Source organism: Bubalus kerabau, chromosome 3 (assembly GCF_029407905.1).
Source record: "Bubalus kerabau isolate K-KA32 ecotype Philippines breed swamp buffalo chromosome 3, PCC_UOA_SB_1v2, whole genome shotgun sequence".
Lineage (NCBI taxonomy): Eukaryota > Metazoa > Chordata > Mammalia > Artiodactyla > Bovidae > Bubalus > Bubalus kerabau.
In genome coordinates, this window is record NC_073626.1 from 116,618,836 (window position 1) to 116,640,878 (window position 22,043).

Below are 22,043 nucleotides of genomic sequence, written 5' to 3' on the forward strand. Positions count from 1 at the left end.
GAAACACCAGAGCCTGGAGCTAATCATTAAGAGGCAGAAGACCCGATCTGTGAACCAATGGGGTCTTGGCTTCCTAATTTCCTTCTGGAATTGGGGAACATTATGGCTTCAAGAAAACCCTCCCCAGAGGCCTAGGATAAACTCAAAATAGGCCCCTTTATTGCTCATTAGCAGCACTGAGAGAATGCTGAATAAGAAATGCCCCTAAACACAAATGATTCCTAGAGTGACTTTTCTAAAACACCAATCTGATAGCATCACTGCCCTATTCCTGAGTTAAAACCTGTCTTCAGCCTCCTCTCGTCCCAGAATCAAATTCTGAGTTCTTGAGCTGAGCCTCAGCCATCTTTTCATGATGTGTCTCCTCCGACCTCCTCTTGCATCATCTCTCTCTCTCCAGTCACAGCCAACCTTCCAATTCACCATTTCTCTTTTTCCCCCAGGCCTTCGCATCTCCAACTTTGCCTTCAGGACTCATCTCCCGCCAAGTGCTTGCAGATACTCTCCCTCCCCTCCCCCGTCCCCACCCTGTACCTGAGTCACATGATCCCAGCTGTGACAGATGTAATCAATGGCAGCAGCACTGCCTATCATCCTGACCTTGAAGCTACTTAAGAACAGAGACTCATCCTTTGACACCTCTTCTTCCCCAACTCCAGGAAGAGTCTGCAGTCCCCTCCAGTTGACAAATACTTACAGAGCGGATGCATGAATAACAGCAGGCAGAAAAGAAACCCCTGGGTTTCTGTGAGCTGCAGAGCTCTGCAGAAGAAAATCTCTACCCAGGAGAAGTGTGAAAGGGCATTTTTATGAGTATGTTTTCTAGGAGACAATTTTATTAATTGTCTCTCCAAGTCATTAGGGTCAAGATGAGCCTGCTGGATCTTGGCACACAGGAATGAAAAGCACACACACTCATTACCTTCCTCATTCATTTAATCATTCTTTCAGTTTTGTTCACCTTCTCCCTGACAGGCAGAGGGCTAGGCACTTGGATGTCAAGGGGACCAAACTGGGTGTGGCCCTGCATCCCTGAACATTTAACAAGGTCTATTTGGGGAACAGGACCTTCCTGTTTGAAGGGAAATCTAGTAATAGGTTTAAAAAGAATGGGCCACATGATAACTTCTAAGGACTGGCTGGCATTCAAGAATCTTAGGGAAGAAAGAAAGATGGCCTTCAAATAAATATGATAAAGTCTTTTCAAATATCATATGATACCAGTTATATGTGGATTCTAAAAAAACGATGTAAATGAACTTTTTTTTACAAAACAGAAACAGACTCACAGACAATAGAAAAGAAACTTATGGATACCAAAGAGGAAAGGTGGTGGTGGTCGGGGGATAAATTAGGAGCTTGGGATTAACATATACACACAAGTGACGATGACGGTCAGTCGTGTCCGACTCTTTGCGGTCCCATGGACTGTGACCTGCCAGGCTCCTCTGTCCATGGAATTCTCCAGGCAAGAATACTGGAGTGGGTTGCCATTTCCTACTCCAGGGAATCTTCCCGATCAAGGATCGAACCCAGATCTCCTGCGTTTCAAGCAGATTCTTTACCAACTGAGCCGCCAGGGAAGCCATATACACACGAATATATATATATACTAATCACCAAGGACCCACTGTATAGCACAGAGAACTATACTTAATATTCTGTAATAACCAAATGGGAAAACAATCTGAAAAAGAATATACATGTATAACTTAATCACTTTGCTGTATACCTGAAACTAATACAGTATTGTAAACCATCTATACTCTTGATATAAAATTCAAAATGTCTTTTTACAATGTGGTGGTGAGTAACTTTTCCCTGAGAGGAAGTGGAGACAGAAAAGGTGGAAGTGGGTTCTGGCAGGGATCCTGGTAAGATCTCAGCCTCCGGGAAGGGTAGTAAAGTCTGTGATGTGTTAAAATTGCACTGCCACAGGCCACAGCATCCCTGTCTGCACCTTTGGGAAGGGCTGGCAGCTTCTTGAGATCAAAGAAGATGAAGTATAGCTCTGGGACAAGTGTCATCGCCTGAGGCTCCGGCAATGCTGTTGGCGCAAGCCTGCATGGCTCACACCAGCCCAGCATCCAGCCCTGATTCCATGATGAGCCCTACGCTTGAGACTCTTGGTTCTTGTTATCCAGAGAATGGGTGATGATTGCTACCTCCCAGGATTACTGTGAGGATAAATGAGATGATGCGTTGGGATGTAAAGTCTGTATGTAAAGGGCTGCCCCCATCAGGATAATGATACTGTCATTCTTGAGTTAAGTGTCATATAAAGAGTGAATGAGATAGTGATTCAAATGCTCAGCTCTCATGGTAAAGTCTGATGAATACTACTGTAGAATACATTGTCACATAAGAATATAATAATGTATATTAAATAATCAACAGCAATAGTGTGTCTTTATTGAACATATGTGTCGGCCTTGTTCCAAGCACTTCATATGTACTAGCTCATTTCCACATTAGCCGCTTGAGGTTCTAGTATCATCCTCATTTTGCAGGGGAGGAAACTAACACATCCAAGTCATACGGCCAGAAGGCCTCAGCGGAGCGGCTGGAACGCCAGCGGATGGCCGCACTGTAGTCCCTCTTTCCATTAACAAATGTTCAGAACATCAGACCCGGGCCCCTGAAGCCTCTGTCTCTGGCTGGCCCCGTCCAGTGGCTACATTCAGGGTTGTCCGTGGCTTACCCAGTCTGTGGCCTCAAATCTTTCCTTGGAAACCTGCCTTGGCCTACAGTCCACGCCTACTTTCAGTCTGAACACACCATTTCTACTTTCAGCCTTCAGAGTCCTCCCTGCCTATGTGTCAAGATCTCTTGATGGCACTAAGATGCTCTGCTTTGAAGCAGAGCTCCTCATGTCTTGCACCTGGTCAAGGACATCATATTCCCCTGCCCACAGGGGCTCTCGGCCTGCCTATTTCTAGCTCTGTGTTATTTTTGAAGCCTAAGGAATTAAGATGTTTTAAAATGATGGCAATGACACTTTTGGCCTTTACTTCTCTGAGCACAAGACACAGTGTCCCAACTCTGTTGGGGGTGGTGGGACCCTAGGAGCCCTCCCCAGCTTTGGAAGTAAAGTTTTGCTTTTATCTGTTTTATATACTTGCATTTCAAGTAAAGTTTCATTTGAAAAGGAATCCTATTTTTAAAAACGTTTGAAAACCACTAAAGAGTCCTACCTATTTGGAATCACCGACATATATTGAGCCATTTATCTGTCCCCCTCCCCACCCAAGTCTTTGTGTGGTTCCTGGACAAGGCACAGGTCTGATGGTGAAGGAGGTTTTCATCTTGACCATCCAGTCCCTCCCTTCAGTATCCATTTGACCTTCCACCCACAAGGAACATTTTTACTCCAATGACAGCCAGACATCTCTGGGTGACCATGGCAGTTCATAGGTTAGAATTTCAAGAAGCCCTCATCTAGCTTGTGGAATCCTCCAAATCAGGAAAATCTCACAGGATCATGGTGACCTTTTACTTATTCACGAGTTGCCTGGGGTACCAGAAGCAGGGGAATGGCGAGGACAGATGGACTTAGGACAGTCTTACCTGTTTTTCGATGAAAGCATTGATTCTCTGCAGCATCCCCTCGCATGTGAATTCATATGGCATGTATGGCTCAATCTGCAGAAACAGAACAGATCATGAAAGAGGAAGACATGATTCATGTAATCTGTACCTATTTCTCCACTGATTCACCCATACTCAGGTGCCAATGCCTGCAGGCAGTCAGGTGAGGAGCTGTGAATATGAACTTGGAAATCAGCAGACCTGTCTTCACAACCTCCCTGTTCCTTATCAGCTGTGGGACCCAGAGCAAATGAACTACCATCTTTGAGCCTCAGATCCTTCATGTGTGAAATGGTGATAAGAAAAACCCATTCTTTGGAATCTGTGGTGAATATTACATCGAGGGAAAAAGTAAAGTGCTTAGTTCAGTGTCTAACACATGGCAGGCATTCAACCAAAGGTAGAGAGGGTCAGTTGTTGGAAGGTAAGCTCTATGGGGCAGGGTCCATGGCTGCGGGATCATCTGTATCCTGGTGCTGAGCAGCAGGGCACACACTGGAACCAGCAAACACCTGGTGAATGAATGCAGGCCTCCTACCCTGAGAAAGGCATGTAATGAGTTATTTCATGACAGTGAAAAAACTTCCTTTTGTACTGGTAGCTGAATATGTACCCAAAGAACTCATGGAGCAAAACACAGTGATGACGTATCACAGAGATTTCAGTAAGAGGTCCCAGGAGGCTAGAAGGTCAAAGCCAACTTCTGCTAATGTTGGGCTCTTAAGACCATCTATGATTCTAGCAAGCCAAGACTGAGGGAGGACCAAGATATGGAAGATGTTCTATGGGGAGCAAGTAGTGGGAAACTACTTGAAAGAAGGAGTGTGGGAGGACAGAACTAGGATCATAGAAGCTAACGAGCTAGGCTAGAAAGCAGGTCACTGGATTCCCACAAAGGACTTGAGATTTCTACCCTCAGGAGCCTGGACTTTATCTGAGGGTGCAAGTAATGCAGAAGGTGCCTCACTGGGGTGGGGGAGGCAATTTGATCAATACTGTGATACCTGATGGAAGGGAAAGAAAAGTGGGTTGGAGTTCTGCACTGCCTATGCCAACATTCTGAGGTCTGTGTCTTCAGGGGCAGCCGTCTGGCATTATTAACCTGAAATGGACATTACACTTGGGAGAAAATCACCAGTAATCCAATTTTTAACAACTTCAGAGAACCCAACAGCAGTTAGCACGTTCACCACTTCCCTCTTAAGTCTGCACTGCTAAGTCACTTCAGTCGTGTCCGACTCTGTGCGACCCTAGAGACGGCAGCCCACCAGGCTCCCCCGTCCCTGGGATTCTCCAGGCAAGAACATGGAGTGGGTTGCCATTTCCTTCTCCAAGTCTGCACTTGCCTATCTCAAATCTACAGGGTGGAAGCCTGGACAAAACATCTGTGAAGTGAAGCCTGATGAAAATGGGAAATTGACAGAGAAGATATTCATCTGTGGGAAGTCAAGCAGTTGGGCTCAAGGCATATTCTCCCATTTTCTGTGTTGATTCATACATTACATTTGAAATCTTCATCATCTATCATTGTTACTTTCATAATGTGTCTTTGAATACACAATTAGATGACATATCACACAGCCATTGCTACCCACATCCACCCAGCGAGAGCCAAAAGAGGCAGAGCCATAGTACTGTCGTACCAGGGCAGGACTGTTCTGCAAGAACTGAGGTCCTTCTGTCCCTAGGTAGTTCATCTCAGACGAGCACAAAATTCTTTAACTGACTTACATCTTCCAAGCCTGCATCTTTTCATCTCAAGCTTTTGCACCTGCTGTGCCCTCTCTAACCCAAACATAGTCCTTTACACCCAATGTATACTTTTTATTTTCTTTTAAAAAATATTTATTTAACCAACCTGTGAGTGATTCCAGAAGCTTTCTCTAATTGGCTAGAGAATATGTCTCCCCCCATGTTTGTGGGAAAATATATGCAGGAATAAGAACAACAACAAAAAACATATAATAGCGGACTTGGCATGTCAGTTTCATTTATAAAGGGATAAGTAGGATTTCTAGAGTGAGGTAAACAAACATCAGTGGCCACGTGTCATGCCACCAACAGATCCAGCTATGCGGTAGGTAGAAAGCATACTAAACACTCAAAGGTCATTCCTACAATATATTCCAAAGGGCATCCATTAGAAATGAAAGTGAATTAATTCAAAGAGCTCATGCAATAAACACAGAAAAATGGCTCTTCCTATGTCACCCTACCAACCAAACCCAGGTTAACCAAAGGGATGCCGACTCATTACTTGCTCTGTGGCCAGTTCACTGTTCTAAAAGATAAAGAACCAATTTTCCTATAAAGGAAAAGCCAAAAAGAAAAGAAACTATATTCTTACGCCATCTCTGCCAGTAAGTTCCATGAGCCATCTTGCTGTGGATGGGAACAGGGCCCTCTGTGTGGGAAAGCTCTGCAGCTTAAGGAATATTTAACACTGGCTAGTCTCTGATGTTAGATCTGTTGCACAGATTTTGTGTGTGTGTCAGTGAGAGAGAGAGTGAGTTTTCTGTCAGTCCTTCAGGGAAAGTCAAGGCCTCTTTGGGGGAATGGAAGGAGAGGGAATGTGAAACCACAGTGACTGAGAATCCCAAATAGGGCCAGTTATGGAGAAGCAGGGGGAGTTGTTTGATCATCCTGCCTGGTGGAAGAAGGACTGTTAGTCATGGCCACAGGAAGGATGCCTGCAGACTGCACCATGCAGTCCCTCCTGGCCTTGGAAACTTTCCCTATCCCCCGACATTTTGCTTCATTTTCTCTTCCTTACCTTCTTCCTTCCTGTGGGATTTCCTCTCTCCTCTAGCATCACTCAGTGTTCTAAGTCAGAGTGTGGATTTCTATAGGAACTACAATCTGAGATCAGTTAACCCCTGCATGGCCCCACCTGACACGTGGCTTGGTACCAGTCAATGAGATATGGTCTTAGAAGGCAAAGACCACGGGTTGAGTCTTATCTTCTCTATCTACTAAGTAGAGAATTTTAAGTCACACACTTCATGTAATTTCTCTTGATGATTTCAAATTCCACTGTTCAAAACTACCCATCATACTTAGAATAAAATCCATAATCCCTATGGTGATCTCTTTAAAGGCTCTACACATTCTGGCTCCTATGGAACCTTTTATGGTCTCCATTATTTCCAATAGGAAGTTGGTCGTCTTTCATACTGTTATTCCCCTGAATGTAATAAATTTTTCTCTGACTACTTTCAAGATTGTTTTCCTTATCTTTCATTTTTGGCAGTTCAGCTACAATGTACCTAACTGTGTTTTTCTCCATATTTATCCTGCTTGGCCTTCACTGAGCTCCCAGGATCTGTACGTTGATGTCATTCATCAATTTTAGAAAATTCTTAGCCATCATCTTTTCACAAATGTTTCTTCTGGTCATTCTCTCCTCCGAGATTCTCATCACACATAAGTTGGGTTGTTTGATGTTGTTCTATAGATCTCATATGCCCCCTCTTTTTATCTTGTTTCTCTAATTTCAATAATTTCTACTGACAAGTCATTAAGTTCACTGATTATTTTCCTCTGCTGTGTACGTATGCTGATAAATCCAGTGAAAGAGTTCATTTCTGATACTGTCTGTACCTTCGGTTCTAGTATTTTTTTCATTTGGCTTAAAATTTTTTTTTTCCATTTCTGCTGAAATCCCCCATCTGTTCACATATGCTATCCACTTTTTCCATCAAATATTTTAATATATTTGTCTCACATTTAAAATTTGCTGTCTGATAATTCCAACATCTGGGTCATCTCTGGGTCTGGTTTTATTGGCAGAGTCCTCTCTTAATAATGCATCATGTTTTCTTGCCTTTTTGAGTGTCATGTAACCTAAAATCTTGTAATTAAATATGAGAAATCTTGGTACCAAATTTCTAACACATTTATAACAAGCTTAAGGGTTATAAGAAATCACTGCAGATGGTGATTGTAACCATGAAATTAAAAGATGCTTACTTCTTGGAAGGAAAGTTATGACCAATCTAGATAGCATATTAAAAAGCAGAGACATTCGTTACTTTGCCAACAAAAAGGCTATGGTTTTTCCAGTGGCCATGTATGGATGTGAGAGTTCGACTGTCAAGAAAGCTGAGTGCTGAAGAATTGATGCTTTTGAACTGTGGTGTTGGAGGAGACTCTTGAGACTGCAAGGAGATCCAACCAGTCCATCCTAAAGGAGACCAGTCCTGAGTGTTCACTGGAAGGACTGATGCTGAAGCTGAAACTCCAATACTTTGGCCACCTCATGCGAAGAATTGACTCATTGGAAAAGACTCTGATGCTGGGAGGGATTGGGGGTGGGAGGAGAAGGGGACGACAGAGGATGAGATGGCTGGATGGCATCACTGACTCGATGCACATGAGTTTGGGTGAACTCCGGGAGTCGGTGATGGACAGGGAGGCCTGGTGTGCTGAGACTCATGGGGTTGCAAAAAGTCGACACAACTGAGTGACTGAACTGAGCTGAACTGAACTAAGGGTTATGATGACAATTGTTTTTATATTACTCTCATCCCTTATTTTATCTTTCTCACTCTCACCTTTTCCTTTACTTCATTTCATGCTGTTTTCTTTTTAAATTTTATCTTAATAAACCAGTCAAAATACTAGTTTCTATCCATGTCCTACTACTTACTAGTTGTGCGAATTTAGGTACATTACTTAATTTCTTTAAACCTTAATGTTCTTATCTGTAGAAGGATTAAACGAGATAAGGCTCATAAAGATGCATAGAGATTCTACATGTGTAGAAAGAGCTTCTCCCTATATATCATCTATTATAATTACCACCCCCCCCCTCCCCGAGTTAAGTGGCCTTAGTTTAAAATTATTTAAACAAATCTGTGTTGTTTAAACCACCAAGGGAAAGGGTTTTAAAACATGGAACAGAAGATGTTCCATGGAGTGAACAGAGCCTCACTTAGGAGTGGACAGAACTTGGCACCCACTCAGTGCTTTATGTGTCAGGCATTCCCACAAGATTTCTGTCTGATAAAAGGGATCTATTGGCTACAAGGTTTTAAACTTTATGATCCAAGATTTTCTGTCTGTACATTAACTTTTGAATTGTTCCTCTTCGAGGCCATGCACACTTAACTAGGTGTTGTGGGTTGAACTGTCCCCTCAAAAAGATATGTTGAAGTCCTAACCCTGTGAATGGGACTCTATTTGGAGATGCAAATAGATACAATCAAGTGAGATGAGGTCATACTGATTTAGAGTGTACTCTAATCCAGTAAAGGCTTCCCTGGTGACTCAGAGAGTAAAGAGTCTGCCTGCAGTGCGGGAGACCTGGGTTTGATCCCTGGGTCAGGAAGATTCCCTGGAGAAGACAATGGCAACCCACTCCAGTACTCTTGCCTAGAAAATCCCATGGATGGAGAAGCCTGGTAGGCTACAGTGCATGGGATTGCAAAGAGCTGTATACGACTGAGTGACTTCACTTTCTTTTCTTTCTTTCTAATCCAATACAACTGATGTCTCGGTAAGAAGTGGAGAAGACAGAGAGACACACATATGGAGACCATTTCATGACAACAGAGACAGGGATTAAAGTGTTGCAGCTACAAGCCAAGAACACCAGAAGGTGGATGAGACAAGGAAGGACCCTCCCAGAGGGGCTTCAGAGGGTGCATGGCCCTGCCAACATTTAACATTAGACTTGGAGCCTCCAGAATTGTGAGGGAATAATTTTGTGTTGTTTAAACCACCAAGCTGTGGTTCTTTCTATGGCAGCTCTCGAGGCTAACACCCTAGAAGACTCTGAGACTGAAGAAAACAGAGCTTGCAATCTTTATGAGGAGGACCCTCTGGTGGGGAAGATTCAGACGTGCGGCAGACACTTGAGGCAGCCAGCCTCACTAGGCACTTCATCTCTCGGCTGGGCCACCAGAGGTCTGGGGAACTTCTGCCCTAAACTGTTGAGGCAGAGATGTGATTGTACACGTCACTGATGGGAAGCTCTGAGCAGTCACCCCAGAGCTCAATAAGTATACTCCCTCTAAAGGGACATGGACAACACTGAAATGCTCCTGTTCCCTGGAGATGTTCTCAGTAAGCTGAAATTGGCTCTTGTAGGGTACACATTTTATTTCTCAAAGGGGTCAGATGGTCCTTTACATGGCCAATTGGTGACTCCTCCCAGGATACATGCCTTTCTAGACTCTTTCCTGTGACTCTCACTGTTCCTCCAACTCTTATTTTCTTGAACCCACTTCTCAGTGTAGGTTTGCAGATCCCTACTCATCCTCTGAGACTTAACTCAATGCTGCATTCTCCTGATGTCCTTATAAGAAGCAGAGAAGACACACAGAAAAACCTACAGTTACCAGAGGGGAAAGGAGCGGGGAGGGATAAATTAGGAGTTTGAGATGACAAACTACTATATATAAAGCAGGTAAACAACAAGCTCCTATACTGTACAGCACAGGGCACTGTGTTCATTATCCTGTAATAAATTAAAATGGAAAAGAATATGAAAAAAGAGCATACACACATATCTGAATCATTTTTCTGTATACAGAAAACTAACAAAATATTGTAAATCAACTATGCTTCAACTGAAAAAAAAAAGCAGAGAAAACAGACACTCCTCAATCTCTGGCATGTTGGTCTTGGCACCAAACACACTCCGCCTTAGTGCGGTGATTTGCAAATATCTATCCTCACTCCCTGCATGCTTCCCAGCCACCTGTTAGGTACATCATTATGCTGGGTCCCGAGAACACAGCAGTGAGACAGTTCCTGCCCGTGTTTCACAATCTAGTGAAAATCAAGACTATCACTAACAAAAATAAGAATATTATAGTATTACAATGGCCGTGACATACAAACCACCTAAGTGTCCATTGATGGAAGACTGGATAAAGAAGACATGGTATATATATTACCTACACACACACACACACACACACTGGAATATTACTCAGCCGCAAAAATGAAATAACGCCACTTGCAGCTACATGAATGGACCGGCAGCCAGCAGACTATCATACTGAGTGAAGCAAGTCGGAGAAAGGCATAGCATTGCATGAGATCACTGATTTGTGGAATCTAAAACACAACACAGATGAACTTGTCTACAAAACGGGAACAGACTCACAGACATCGAGGACAGACTGTGGTTGCAGGAGAGGGCTGGACTGGGAGCCGAGGCTAGCAGATGCAAACCATTACACATAGAAAGGATGAACAAGGTCCTACTGCAGAGCACAGGGAACTATATTCAATATCCTGTGATAAGCCATAATGGAAACGGAATATGATAAAGAACTTATATATGGATAACTTAATCACTTTGCTGTATACTTGAAACACAACATTGTAAATCTATAATACTTCAATAAAAAAGAATACTATGGCATATGTAATACTAACACTGACTTCATGTGTGCGTGTGCTAAGGCACTTCAGTCATGTCCAACTCTTTGCCACCCTATGGACTGTAGCTTGCCAGGCTCCTCTGTCCATGGGATTCTCAAGGCAAGAATACTGGAGTGGGTTGCCATGCACTTCTCCAGGGCATCTTCCTGACCCAGGGAGCAAACCCGTGTCTCTCATGTCTCCTGCATTGGCAGGTGAGTTCTTTACCATTAGAGCCACCTCGGAAGCCTACTGACTTCATGCTGCTACTGCTAAGTCGCTTCAGTCGTGTCCGACTCTGTGACCCAGAGACGACAGCCCACCAGGCTCCCCCGTCCCTGGGATTCTCCAGGCAAGAACACATGTTTGTTATGATGCTGCCACTGCCTGTAAGCACTTTATATTCACTGTCTCATTGAATCTTCTCAAGCACCTGTAAACCAGATGAAACTATCCTTCATCAAGGATGAGGAAGGTTAGTAACTCAGAGGTTAAGTAACTGCCCGAGGAGGTGCCACTAGATCCTAAGTGGAACCAGCCTCCTTTATGTTTATGAAGTAAGCATCCCCTACAGTGCTTCAGAAAGTGCTGTGCATACAGTAGGTATTTAATACATGATACTGAACTGATCAGGAAAAGTCCAGAGAAGTTAGTTTCTTATATAAAATTCTATAAGATGTATAGGTAGAAAAGCCAAATAAATAAATGCTATAGAAAAACTTTTCCCAGTAATTCCTTAATTATTCCTTATCTGTCTCACTTCTTTTTTTTTTTTTGCAGGGGAGCAGGACTATCTTTTATGATCTTTAGGAGAGCTACATAATTAGGTTGAAGACTCAAGTAACAATTCAAACTCCTATTACCGTACATGGGACCCAGGAGTCATGTCGAAAGATCTGCAGAATCCACACTCATCTGGACACCAGCTCTGTTTCCATGTCATAGAACATCCACCAAATCCACAGGCCAGCACTTTAGCTGGGCTGTTTTCTAATGCCAGAGTTAAGCTGACATGGAAATGTTCTAACTACTCGAACGAAGGGGCTGGGATGCTTTCCACACCATCCCATTCACATTACCAATGGAGAAGATGGAATAAAAGAAACAACCTTCTGACTTAAAATCGCTTTCACGGCATCCTCGACCTCCTCCTGATTGCCAAGGTCAACGGTCCAAACGTGTGGCCGGCCGATGAAAACTTCAGCGTAAGGATGCTGTGACGTCAGCTGGAAAAGGAAAAACATACCTCAGTCTCACAAACACTGACTTTTTTCAGCCTTCTGTGCCAGGTGAAGTGTAATGCTTTTTATGATTCAGAGTTGGAGTTGTGTAGGTAACAACTCATTTTCTGTTCTTCCTCCTGACGATGGAAACCTCCTAAGCACCCCATAAGCATGCATGCAAGCTAACTCACTTCATTTGTGTCCAACTCTTTGCAACCCGATGGACTGTGGCTTGCCAGGCTCCTGTCCATGGGATTCTCAAGGCAAGAATACTGGAGTGGGTTGTCATACCCTCCTCCAGGGGATCTTCCTGACCTAGGGATTGAACCTGTGTCTCTTACTTCTCCTGCAGTGGCAGATGGGTTCTTTACCACCTCGCCACCTGGGAAGCCAAGTCAATCCCATAAACAGATAATAACAAAAGGGGGACGGCTCCGTAGCGTCTCTGTTTTTGACCCAGCAGGACATCCACTGGGCCCTCCTAAGTCAGGACTGGATATGTATACCCTCTGGATTCGCACGCAGAGCACTGACGGGTTCAGGTAAGGAAACCAAGGCTGTAAGGTGTGCCCGGCTGGTATCACCCCTAGTGCCTGTGGGTGCCCATCAGGTTCATGTGGGACATTTAAAAAGACACATGGGGACTTCCCTGGTGGTCCGGTGGCTAAGACTTCGAGCTCCCAATGCAGGGGACCTGGGGTTCAGTCTCTGGTCAGGGAACTAGATCCCACATGCCACAACTAAAAGTTTGCATGTCACAATTAAAAGATTGTGACATGTAAGATGTAACATAACACAACAAAGATCAACAATCCCTAGTGCTATCACTGAGACCTGTCTCAAGTAAAGAAAAAATATTTTTTAATAAAAAAAAAATATATATTAAAAAAAAGACATATAGCCAGGCTGTCTTCGACCCTCTGGGCCTGGATCCTGGGCACTTTAGAGGGGATCCTAGGAGTCTAGGGGTCCCTGGAGAGTGAGATGTGGGCCATGGCCCTGCCTGAGACCCACAGGGAAGGTCCAGTGATGTCTCCATACCCTGAATACCATCTGGAAGAAAGAGTTACATGTCATAACCAGGTGATGTGGAGGCTGTTACAAGTAGTTGTTCAATCCCTCAAATCATGCCAAGAAATAATGAACATTATTTCCTCAGTTATATCCCAGCCCTGAAAATCACCTGGATGGAACTAGTATCTACTATAAAATACTGGTTAGGACAGATAAGCATAATAAAATTACAATAAAGTCATTACAGGTTTTAAAGTCATAGAAGGACACATAATGGCACATATGAAAGGCAACAAAAAGAGAAACAAGAAAACCAGAAAAAACAGAATTTTTGTAATAATCATCAGCAGAACATTGGAACCTTAACAGTCATAAAGACAATTTGTGATCAGAAAAGCAAGTAAAGGCAGCTTTTATTCTAAAGGAGGTTTTATTTTAAAAACAAAGGGTGACCAAAGAGACCCAGAGGAATACTGGTAACTCTCAGTTCTTAAAACATCCAGTTTTTAAGAAAACTAAATTTGCCCCTCAGACGTATCCCCACCTTTATTCTTGTATCCCTATAAGGGTGTGATATAAAGACAGCATTCTAGACCCTGTGAGTGCATGTTCAGTTCTTGGGTTGGCGGGTGCTTTCCTAGCCCCTGGCTGAGGACCAAGGATGCCAGATGCCTTGAGATGGTATAACAGTCCTGCATGGGGCAGAGCTGTCCACTCCCCACAGGCCCTCACATGCCTCCCAAGCTCTCATGTGGGTTCACGGAATCTACTCTTTGGCACAATTTGAATACACATTGAGTTTTCCAGGAACATAACTGCCATGTAAATCAAAGAACCTTTGTGCTCTGTTTTATTCGAATTTCACCAACGAGTCATTATTGTTTCAGAAAAAGCACGGCGTAAAGTCAATGCCACCCAGAAGCTCTGGGTCTCCAGGACAATGTACCCTAACTAGTCCAGATTTGAAGCTGTCACAGGAACGCCAGTTGTGTGTGTCTGCGTATCTGTGCGCACCTTTCTATTTAGCTTATCTTTCCTGATGGCAGTTATAAGCAAAAAGGGCTGACCAGCTTCACCTCAATGTCTTATTCCTCTTAAATACAAACATATTCACCGTAAGGAGGCATGAGACACCACCGCTGCCTTCCGGTGTGCTTTGTGGGTATGGTATAGCATCTCTGGACTATGCATATACAAAATATCTTTTACCTTTTTGCAAAGTATTTTCATTTCTCATTCATATTAGAGTTAGAGAATCAGCCTTTTAAAAAATTATATATGTTAGCAGGGCATATTACATGAATTCATTTCAGGACAGACAAGTAGATATAATACACTTAAAGAAGGGGCTGGTTCTCTTTTTTCCTTTAGACCCCAGTATACTCAGACAACTGGATGATTCAATGGGCAGCTCTCCATCTTGCTTTTGATCACTGTTCTTTGTGTCTTACCACGTGAATGATGTGCATGCAATAGCTGGTGGTGGGGAAGGGGGCATCCACTCTGAGCCTTCGCTGGCCCCCACTCATACGCTTCTAGACGCAGGGATCCTAGGTTTTATTTTTGCCTCCTCTGCCAGAGTCACACCTCTTGCTAGCCTGCAGTTCCCCATCCATCTGACATGTACCCTCTTCTTTTTGCTCATCTGTGTGCTCAGTGAAAGAAGGAGAGTGGCTGCAGGCTCTTAGAGCTGGGGGAACATCCTTTTCTTTTTTTCAGCACATATTGTAGATTGAGCACGTATCCTCGAAGCCCCTCGTTGGGCCAGGCACTGTGCTCATCACCCATGCAGGCATTATTTATCAGGTTTCCCATGTAACAGTGAGGATTCTCAGGTTTAGAGGGGTTTCCAATTCGTCAGGACTATATAGCCAGAAAGTAACAGAGCAGATTCAAATCCAGATCCTTCAACAACTTTTTACCTTTTGACAAAAAAGGAAGATGACAATTTTAAAAGATGGTCTTGAGTTCTTAAGACAAAGACCAAAAAGAAGCTCAATGTAAACACCAGCCTTTTCATCATTTTTTAAAAACTTGCTAAAAAAAGAAAAATTACAGGACTGAATGTATGTCTGTATAAGACCTTCCCTGAAGCTGAGCAAAACGTCACACCATTTTCATTTTGCGACCTGGAGAACCAACTAATTAATTCTTCCAATTGAATCAGGGTAAACGAAGGCTGCCGTCAATGTCACTATTTAGCAGTCGGTCTCCCCTCTGCCTCTTAAGGTCCCTGCTTATTTACAAGGTTACTCTAGGCACTTAGAAGATACGAAATGCTGAGCCATTATCATCATGTTCATTTACATTTATGGAGGGTTACTTAATTTTATGAGTAAGGCTTTCTGTGATGCGTTATTCCCCATCTGAATGTTACACTCCTCCTCGTTAATTTATTGAGAACCATCTGCTTTGAGCTACTTCATTGTATATCCATTAGTATGTTTACTGAAGTATATAGTTTGTAAAAGTCATGAAAATCTTATTAACTATGAGACATTATTTCAGAGCGGCCATTAAATCTCTAGGAAGAACATGAGTTCTCTTTACGGAAGAGGAAATGCTGGAGCCAGAGAATTTCCAATGGTTTACAAAATGTCAGAATAATGATCAAGAACCTGCTAATATGTTTCCCAATATAAAGATTAAAACACAATCCATATTACATTTCAAGTATAACTTGAACCAACCACACTATACTTAAGGCAAATGGAACTTCTCTTCCTGAGTATATACAGCGTGGTTTTAAAAAGGGGTCCAATGAAGGGGATATCGGTTCAATCGCTGGTTGGGGCACTAAGATCCCACATGCCTCAGGGTGATGGAGCCCATAAGGTCTAGAGCCTGTGTTCCACAACAAGAGAAGCCTGCATACAGCAAGTAGAGAGAAGCCCACGTGCCGCAACAAAGGCCCAGAGCAGCCAAAAAAATAAAAATGGGTCCAACGCAAATATAAAAACAAAGCTTTTTCCCTGCTAAATACAAAGGAAAATTTAGACTTCTCTTCAAATGAATGCAAAGAAGAGACATAGATACAATTTATATGGATCAATTGTTGCTTAGCTCAAAAGATTAGCTCTAGGGCACAAAAAATGGCTATGTAATTATATATGCTTCGGTCAGAATTTTTCAATTTGTTGAGGGGAAAAAAATGATGCCTTCTAGGGATTCTTGACCCTTAGAAATCTGTACAAGTGTTGATAGCTCTTTCCCAATTAAAAGCATCTTTGGTATATATGCTGCCGAAGTGGGCACTAAAAAGCATCTTTGATCAGGGATTCTGTGAGCTGAAAGAGCAGAGTGCGGTAGCCCACATGCCCATGAGGTCAGGTTCACTGGCTCCTCTCAAAGCTGAGTCACATCGCTGGCTATCAGCCTGCTCTCTGCACTGTCCCCAGCAGAGAAGGAAATGGACATCAGATGGAACCTGTCCTCCTGCATAAAGCAAAGTGACCTGCTTGGGGTTTCCCTCCAACTCATCAACATTCATGTTTCTCAAACTCGAAACCCACCTCTTCTTTTCCTTTAAAGCACAGCTCCTCCACCATCCCCATCTCAGCTAACCCAGACTACCCACCACCTGGCAACACTCCAAGTTAACTAGCCTTCTTTAATGTACTCGGTTATTTCCTTATGCATTCCCATTGATTAAGCATCATTCTTATCATGCGTCCAAATCAGTCTGAGCTCCTGGGAACAGGAAATGTGTCTTGGCAAGTTCTCTTAATGTAGTGACTTAGTCCCACAGATCCTGTGGGGATACAGTGAACATCTGTCAGCCGACCTCTGCATCCCAGCCCTCCTGTGGGGGCCCATGGCTGATGGAGTCACCTGTGGGAGGTCACTCATTGAGCAGCTATTGAAAGGCTCCGCCAGTGCCAGTCTAACTGGAGTCTCATTGCAGCACTGGTCGGACCATGTGAAGGAACAGGAGGAAGCAAATGCCTGGGTGGCAGCTCCAACACCTATTCCCTTTTTATGCTGTGACGGATGAAAACCCTCTATCATCTCAACAAAGAAGTAAATTACTAAAGGAATGCAACTGACAGGGTGAACACACTCAGCCACTGCAGCCTGATCTGATCTATGTATCATCACATTACATCACATCACACGCTGGGAAAGGGGTAGACTGTGTTTAAGAGGAGGCCTACATTTTTTTTTTTTCCAGGAAAAAGTAGTCAGTTGCAACACAGTGCTATCAAAATCTTCATGAATCAAAATTTAAATTATCTAACTCTAATGATCTAGAAGGTACCAATCTAAAATACTTTTGATAACTCATTTCCCAAAGGCTTATTATAGAAACTGCAATACGAAGAGATGGGTTTCTTTGCTTTCCATGCACTAAAAAAAAAAAAATTCAAGATGATGGAAAAATCACCATTAGAACACCACTGTAATAATGGTTGCAAGCAAGATCTACTGACACATGGTAAAAATAAATGGTCAAAAGTTGGAGGATCTACAACAGGCTGAAGGGTAGAGTGGAGAGGGAGATGGGAGGAAGGTCTGAGAGGGAAGGGACATGGGTGTACCGATGGCTGATTCTTGTTGATGTATGACAGAAAACCAGAAAGTTCTGTAAAGCAATTATCCTTCAATTCAAAAATTAAAAAAAAAAAAGTTGGAGGATATTTGCATGGTTTCAAAGTACTTCCCCCCAAAACAGAAAAAATTAGTCACTTCACAGTGGAGAAAAGCTGGCCAACATGACCCTGACCAAGTGATCAAGGTTACATCATCAGTAATAAGACACTGACATCACTAACCCCCTGATATGATACACTGAGGTCACATGACTTCTGCGGGATTCTTGCCAAAAATGTCTAACCTCAAACTAATCAGGAGAAAACACCAGTCAAATCTAAATTGAGCGACAGTGTTTAGAATCACTGACTGGTACTTAAAATGTCAAGGTCATAAATGACAGTAAAAGACTAAAGAACTGTCACAGATTGGAGGAGACTAATGAGACACGACAAGTAAAGCCCACCTGGGATCCTGCACCAGAAAAGGGATATTAGTGGAAAAACTAGTGAAATCCAAATAAAGTCTGTAGCTTAGATAATGCTAGGGTACCAATGTTAATTTCTTGGTTTTGACAATTACACTGTAGTTTTATAATATGTTACCATTAGTGGAAGCTGCATGAAGCACACAACCAAACTCCGTGCTATTTTTGCAACTTTTCCATAAGATTAAAATTATTTCAAAATAAACAAAAAGCAAGTTCCAACAATTCTGCTCATAGTTATATATACCACAAAGAACGGAAAGCAAGGATTCAGACAGATACCTGTACCCCCGTGTTCACAAAAGCATTATTTGTAACAGACAAGAAATGGAAATAACCCAAGTGTCCATAAACAGATGAATGGATACATAAAATGTGGTCCATTCATACAATGAAGTACTGCTGCTGCTAAGTCGCTTCAGTCGTGTCCGACTCTGTGCGACCCCATAGACGGCAGCCCACCAGGCTCCCCCGTCCCTGGGATTCTCCAGGCAAGAACACTGGAGTGGGTTGCCATTTCCTTCTCCAATGCATGAAAGTGAAAAGTGAAAGTGAAGTCACTCAGTCGTATCTGACTCCCAGCGACCCCGTGGACTTCAGCCTACCAGGCTCCTCTGTCCATGGGATTTTCCAGGCAAGAGTACTGGAGTGGGGTGCCATTGTCTTCTCCACAATGAAGTACTATTCAGCCTTAAGGAAGAATGAGATTCTAACACATGCTACAACATGAATGAACCTTGAAGACCTGCTTAGTGACATAAGCCAGTCAGAGAAGGACAAATGCTGCATGATTCCACTTATATTAGGTAACTAGGAGAGGTAGGGCTTCCCTGGTGGCTCAGAGGTTAAAGCGTCTGCCTCCAATGTGTGAGACCCGGGTTCAATCCCTGGCTTGGGAAGATCCCCTGGAGAAGGAAATGGTAACCCACTCCAGTATTCTTGCCTGGAGAATCCCATGGACGGAGAAGCCTGGTAGGCTACAGTCCACGGGGTCACAAAGAGTCGGACACGACTGAGGGACTTCACCTTAGGAGAGGTAAGAGACAGAAAGTAGGGTAGTGGTTACTATTCTGTTCAGGGCTGGGGGAATGGAGAATGGGGTGTTATTAGTAATGTACAGAGTTTCTGTTTGGAACAATAAATGTTAAAAGATAGTAGTGAGTGGTGATGATTACATGATATTGCAAATGTGCTGAATTCCAGTGAACTGCCCACTCAAAAAAGGTTAAAATCATAATTTTTCATTGTGTATAATTTATTGCAAAAAGTGGAAAAAAAACACTGAAAATTACAAATAATTATCCAATTTAGGCAGACATAAAAACTTCACGTTTCCTACACTCAAATAAAAACAGAGGAATGACTTGATAGCCCACACTTTTTTCCCAGAGCTCCAAAGTTTCAAAATCAGTCATAGGCTAAAGCACAGATGCCTAAATTGAGATGTTCTCGCTGCTGGAGAGCATCTTTTCAAAGTTTTCCAAAGAATAAGTTCTCAAAGAATAAAACTAAAGGTTCCTGATCTGTGCCCTGGTGCCTCCCACAGTGTGTGAAGTCCAAACACTTGCCCCTCCAAAACAAAGAACTCAAATTCATAATATTAGCAGAAGGAAAAAGCAGGCAAATACACACACATGCACACACACACACACACACACACACACACACACACTCACTGACTCACACAGCCTGTTAACTTTTGTCAGAGGTTATCTGGGTCACAAGGTCCATCTTTTTTCAGGATAATCTGTGGTCCTGCTGATCTTCCACCATCTCCTTTGCCCTTTCACCAATGATGGGGAGGGTCAAAGAAATGAACTCTCAGAATAATCAACTCTATTAACTGGTCAGCTCTCTGACTGGTAAAGAGTAATCATGGAAAACGTGCTTTATTCACTGGGGGCGTTTCAGGAGCATTGTCCTATAAAGGTTTGAAAGTAGCAGAGTTGAAAACAGTATGCTTTAAAAACATGTCTGGGGGTCGGGGTCGGGAGGGTTGCACAGCAGAATCATCCTTTTGTCCTGAATGATAGGGGCACTGGGACAACTCAACACTTAAAGGCTTCCTCCTTGCAAGCAGCCCGCAGAGCCACTTACTAACTAAATAAATACGAAATAATAAGAAATTGATCTTATTGTTCCTTGCACATGCTTATTTTCTAAGCAGATAAGGAAATACCCAGCTTGGTCACTCACATGCACTTTTGTTTATTGTCCCAAATAGAATCCAACTGCCTTCAACAGTGATTCATTCCCTGTTGTGGATTTTCAAGAGAACCCCTGAAGGCAATTCAGATAAGGCTTCTACAAACAGTTCAAGTAACAGCAGAACTGCTTCTCAGGGTGGTGCTGGCTGACAGCTAAAATACCAGGCACACTATTAAGTCACTCCTGATACATCATTTCTCTTAAGGATGATGATTCTTTAAGAAAGAACCCCACAGCCCACTTTTTATTCCCCAAAGCTCATCACAGAGAGTAGGTTCTTTAAAAATACCCATTAATGATCCAAAAGGATACATGCACCCCAGTGTTCATTGTAGCAATGTTTACAATAGCCAAGACATGGAAGCAATCTAAATGCCCCTTGACAGAGAAATGGATAAAGATGTGGTACACATATACAATGGAATATCACTCAGCCATTAAAAAGAATGAAATAATGCCATTTGCAGCAACATGGATGGACCTAGAAAGGGTCACACTGAGTGAAGTAAGTCAGACAGAGAAGGAGAAATATTCTATGACATCTCTTATCTGTGCAATCTAAGAAGAAATGTTACAAATGAATTCACAAAACAGAAAGAGACTCATAGACTTATAGAATGAACTTATGGCTTCTGGGTGAAAGGAGGGATGGAAGAGATAGTTACGGAGTTTGGGATCGACATGTATGCACGGCTATATTTAAAATGGATAACCAACGAGAATCTACTGTATAGCACATGGAACTCTGCTCAGTGTTATGTGGCAGCCTGAATGGGAGAGGAGTTTGGGGGAGAATGGAAACATGAGTCCCTTTGCTATACCACAATACAAAATAAAAAGTTAAAAAAAAAAACCTGTTAACCAGTTGATTTTCTTTTTATTCCATAAACTAATCATTCAGAAAAATAGAGTCCAGCCAATTAGAAGGCTGGAGATATCTGTTCAAATTAAGATGGAGATGGGGTAGGGTGAAAAGACCCTGTATTTTGTAGATGGATGGAAATTAGACTGGATCTTGGCTCTGAAACTACCTAGTGAGGGGATGTAATCAAGCCATCCATGTCTGAGTCCCTGTACACCCTCCTCCTTCCACCCAACTGTATTAAGTTCCCTACATACAAATGAGTTCCATTCTGAGAGCACATTCGAAAATCTAGTTTGTTTGTAAGTTCAACAAAGGTAACCGAGGTCCCTAACTAACACAATCGGCTATACAGGAGCACTGTGATAGGTTTATAATACTTTTCACACAAATAATATGTAAGAACAAATACAAAAAGAACACATTTTTAATCTTACAGTACAGTATCTTAGCAAGTACAGTAGTATAATCAACAGCTGGCACAGAGGGGCTGACATCAAGCGAACAGGCAAGTACCAGCTACATCACTGCTGCTTTTATGCCTGCTTCTGGACATCCTGGGCTTGAAATGAAGCTACTGTCCTACTGTACTCTATAGAGTACTGCAAAGTACACAAAAGCACAGCCGCTTGTAGAGGACGCAAGCACGTGGCAATGCATCCCAGACACGTGAACTAATGTGACTGATTAGTGAACATATGTTCGCGTCTTTGAAAGGTCACAACTTGAAGGTGCGTACATAGGGGAGTTACTGTGC

The 22,043-nt window shown here is 42.8% G+C and overlaps 1 protein-coding gene across 50 annotated transcripts in view; it reads right to left on the minus strand.

The window, feature by feature from the left end:
• The window catches only part of MGAT5 (alpha-1,6-mannosylglycoprotein 6-beta-N-acetylglucosaminyltransferase), a 398,003-nt gene that overhangs the window by 24,439 nt on the left and 351,521 nt on the right, over positions 1–22,043 (minus strand). For all 50 annotated transcript variants that reach the window (XM_055572802.1, XM_055572785.1, XM_055572804.1 and 47 more), the window contains 2 exons: positions 12,072–12,188; positions 3,568–3,642 (listed from right to left, as the gene is read on the minus strand). In XM_055572802.1, the coding sequence (XP_055428777.1) occupies positions 3,568–3,642; positions 12,072–12,188 (192 nt within the window). The remainder of the gene's footprint in view (positions 1–3,567; positions 3,643–12,071; positions 12,189–22,043) is intronic.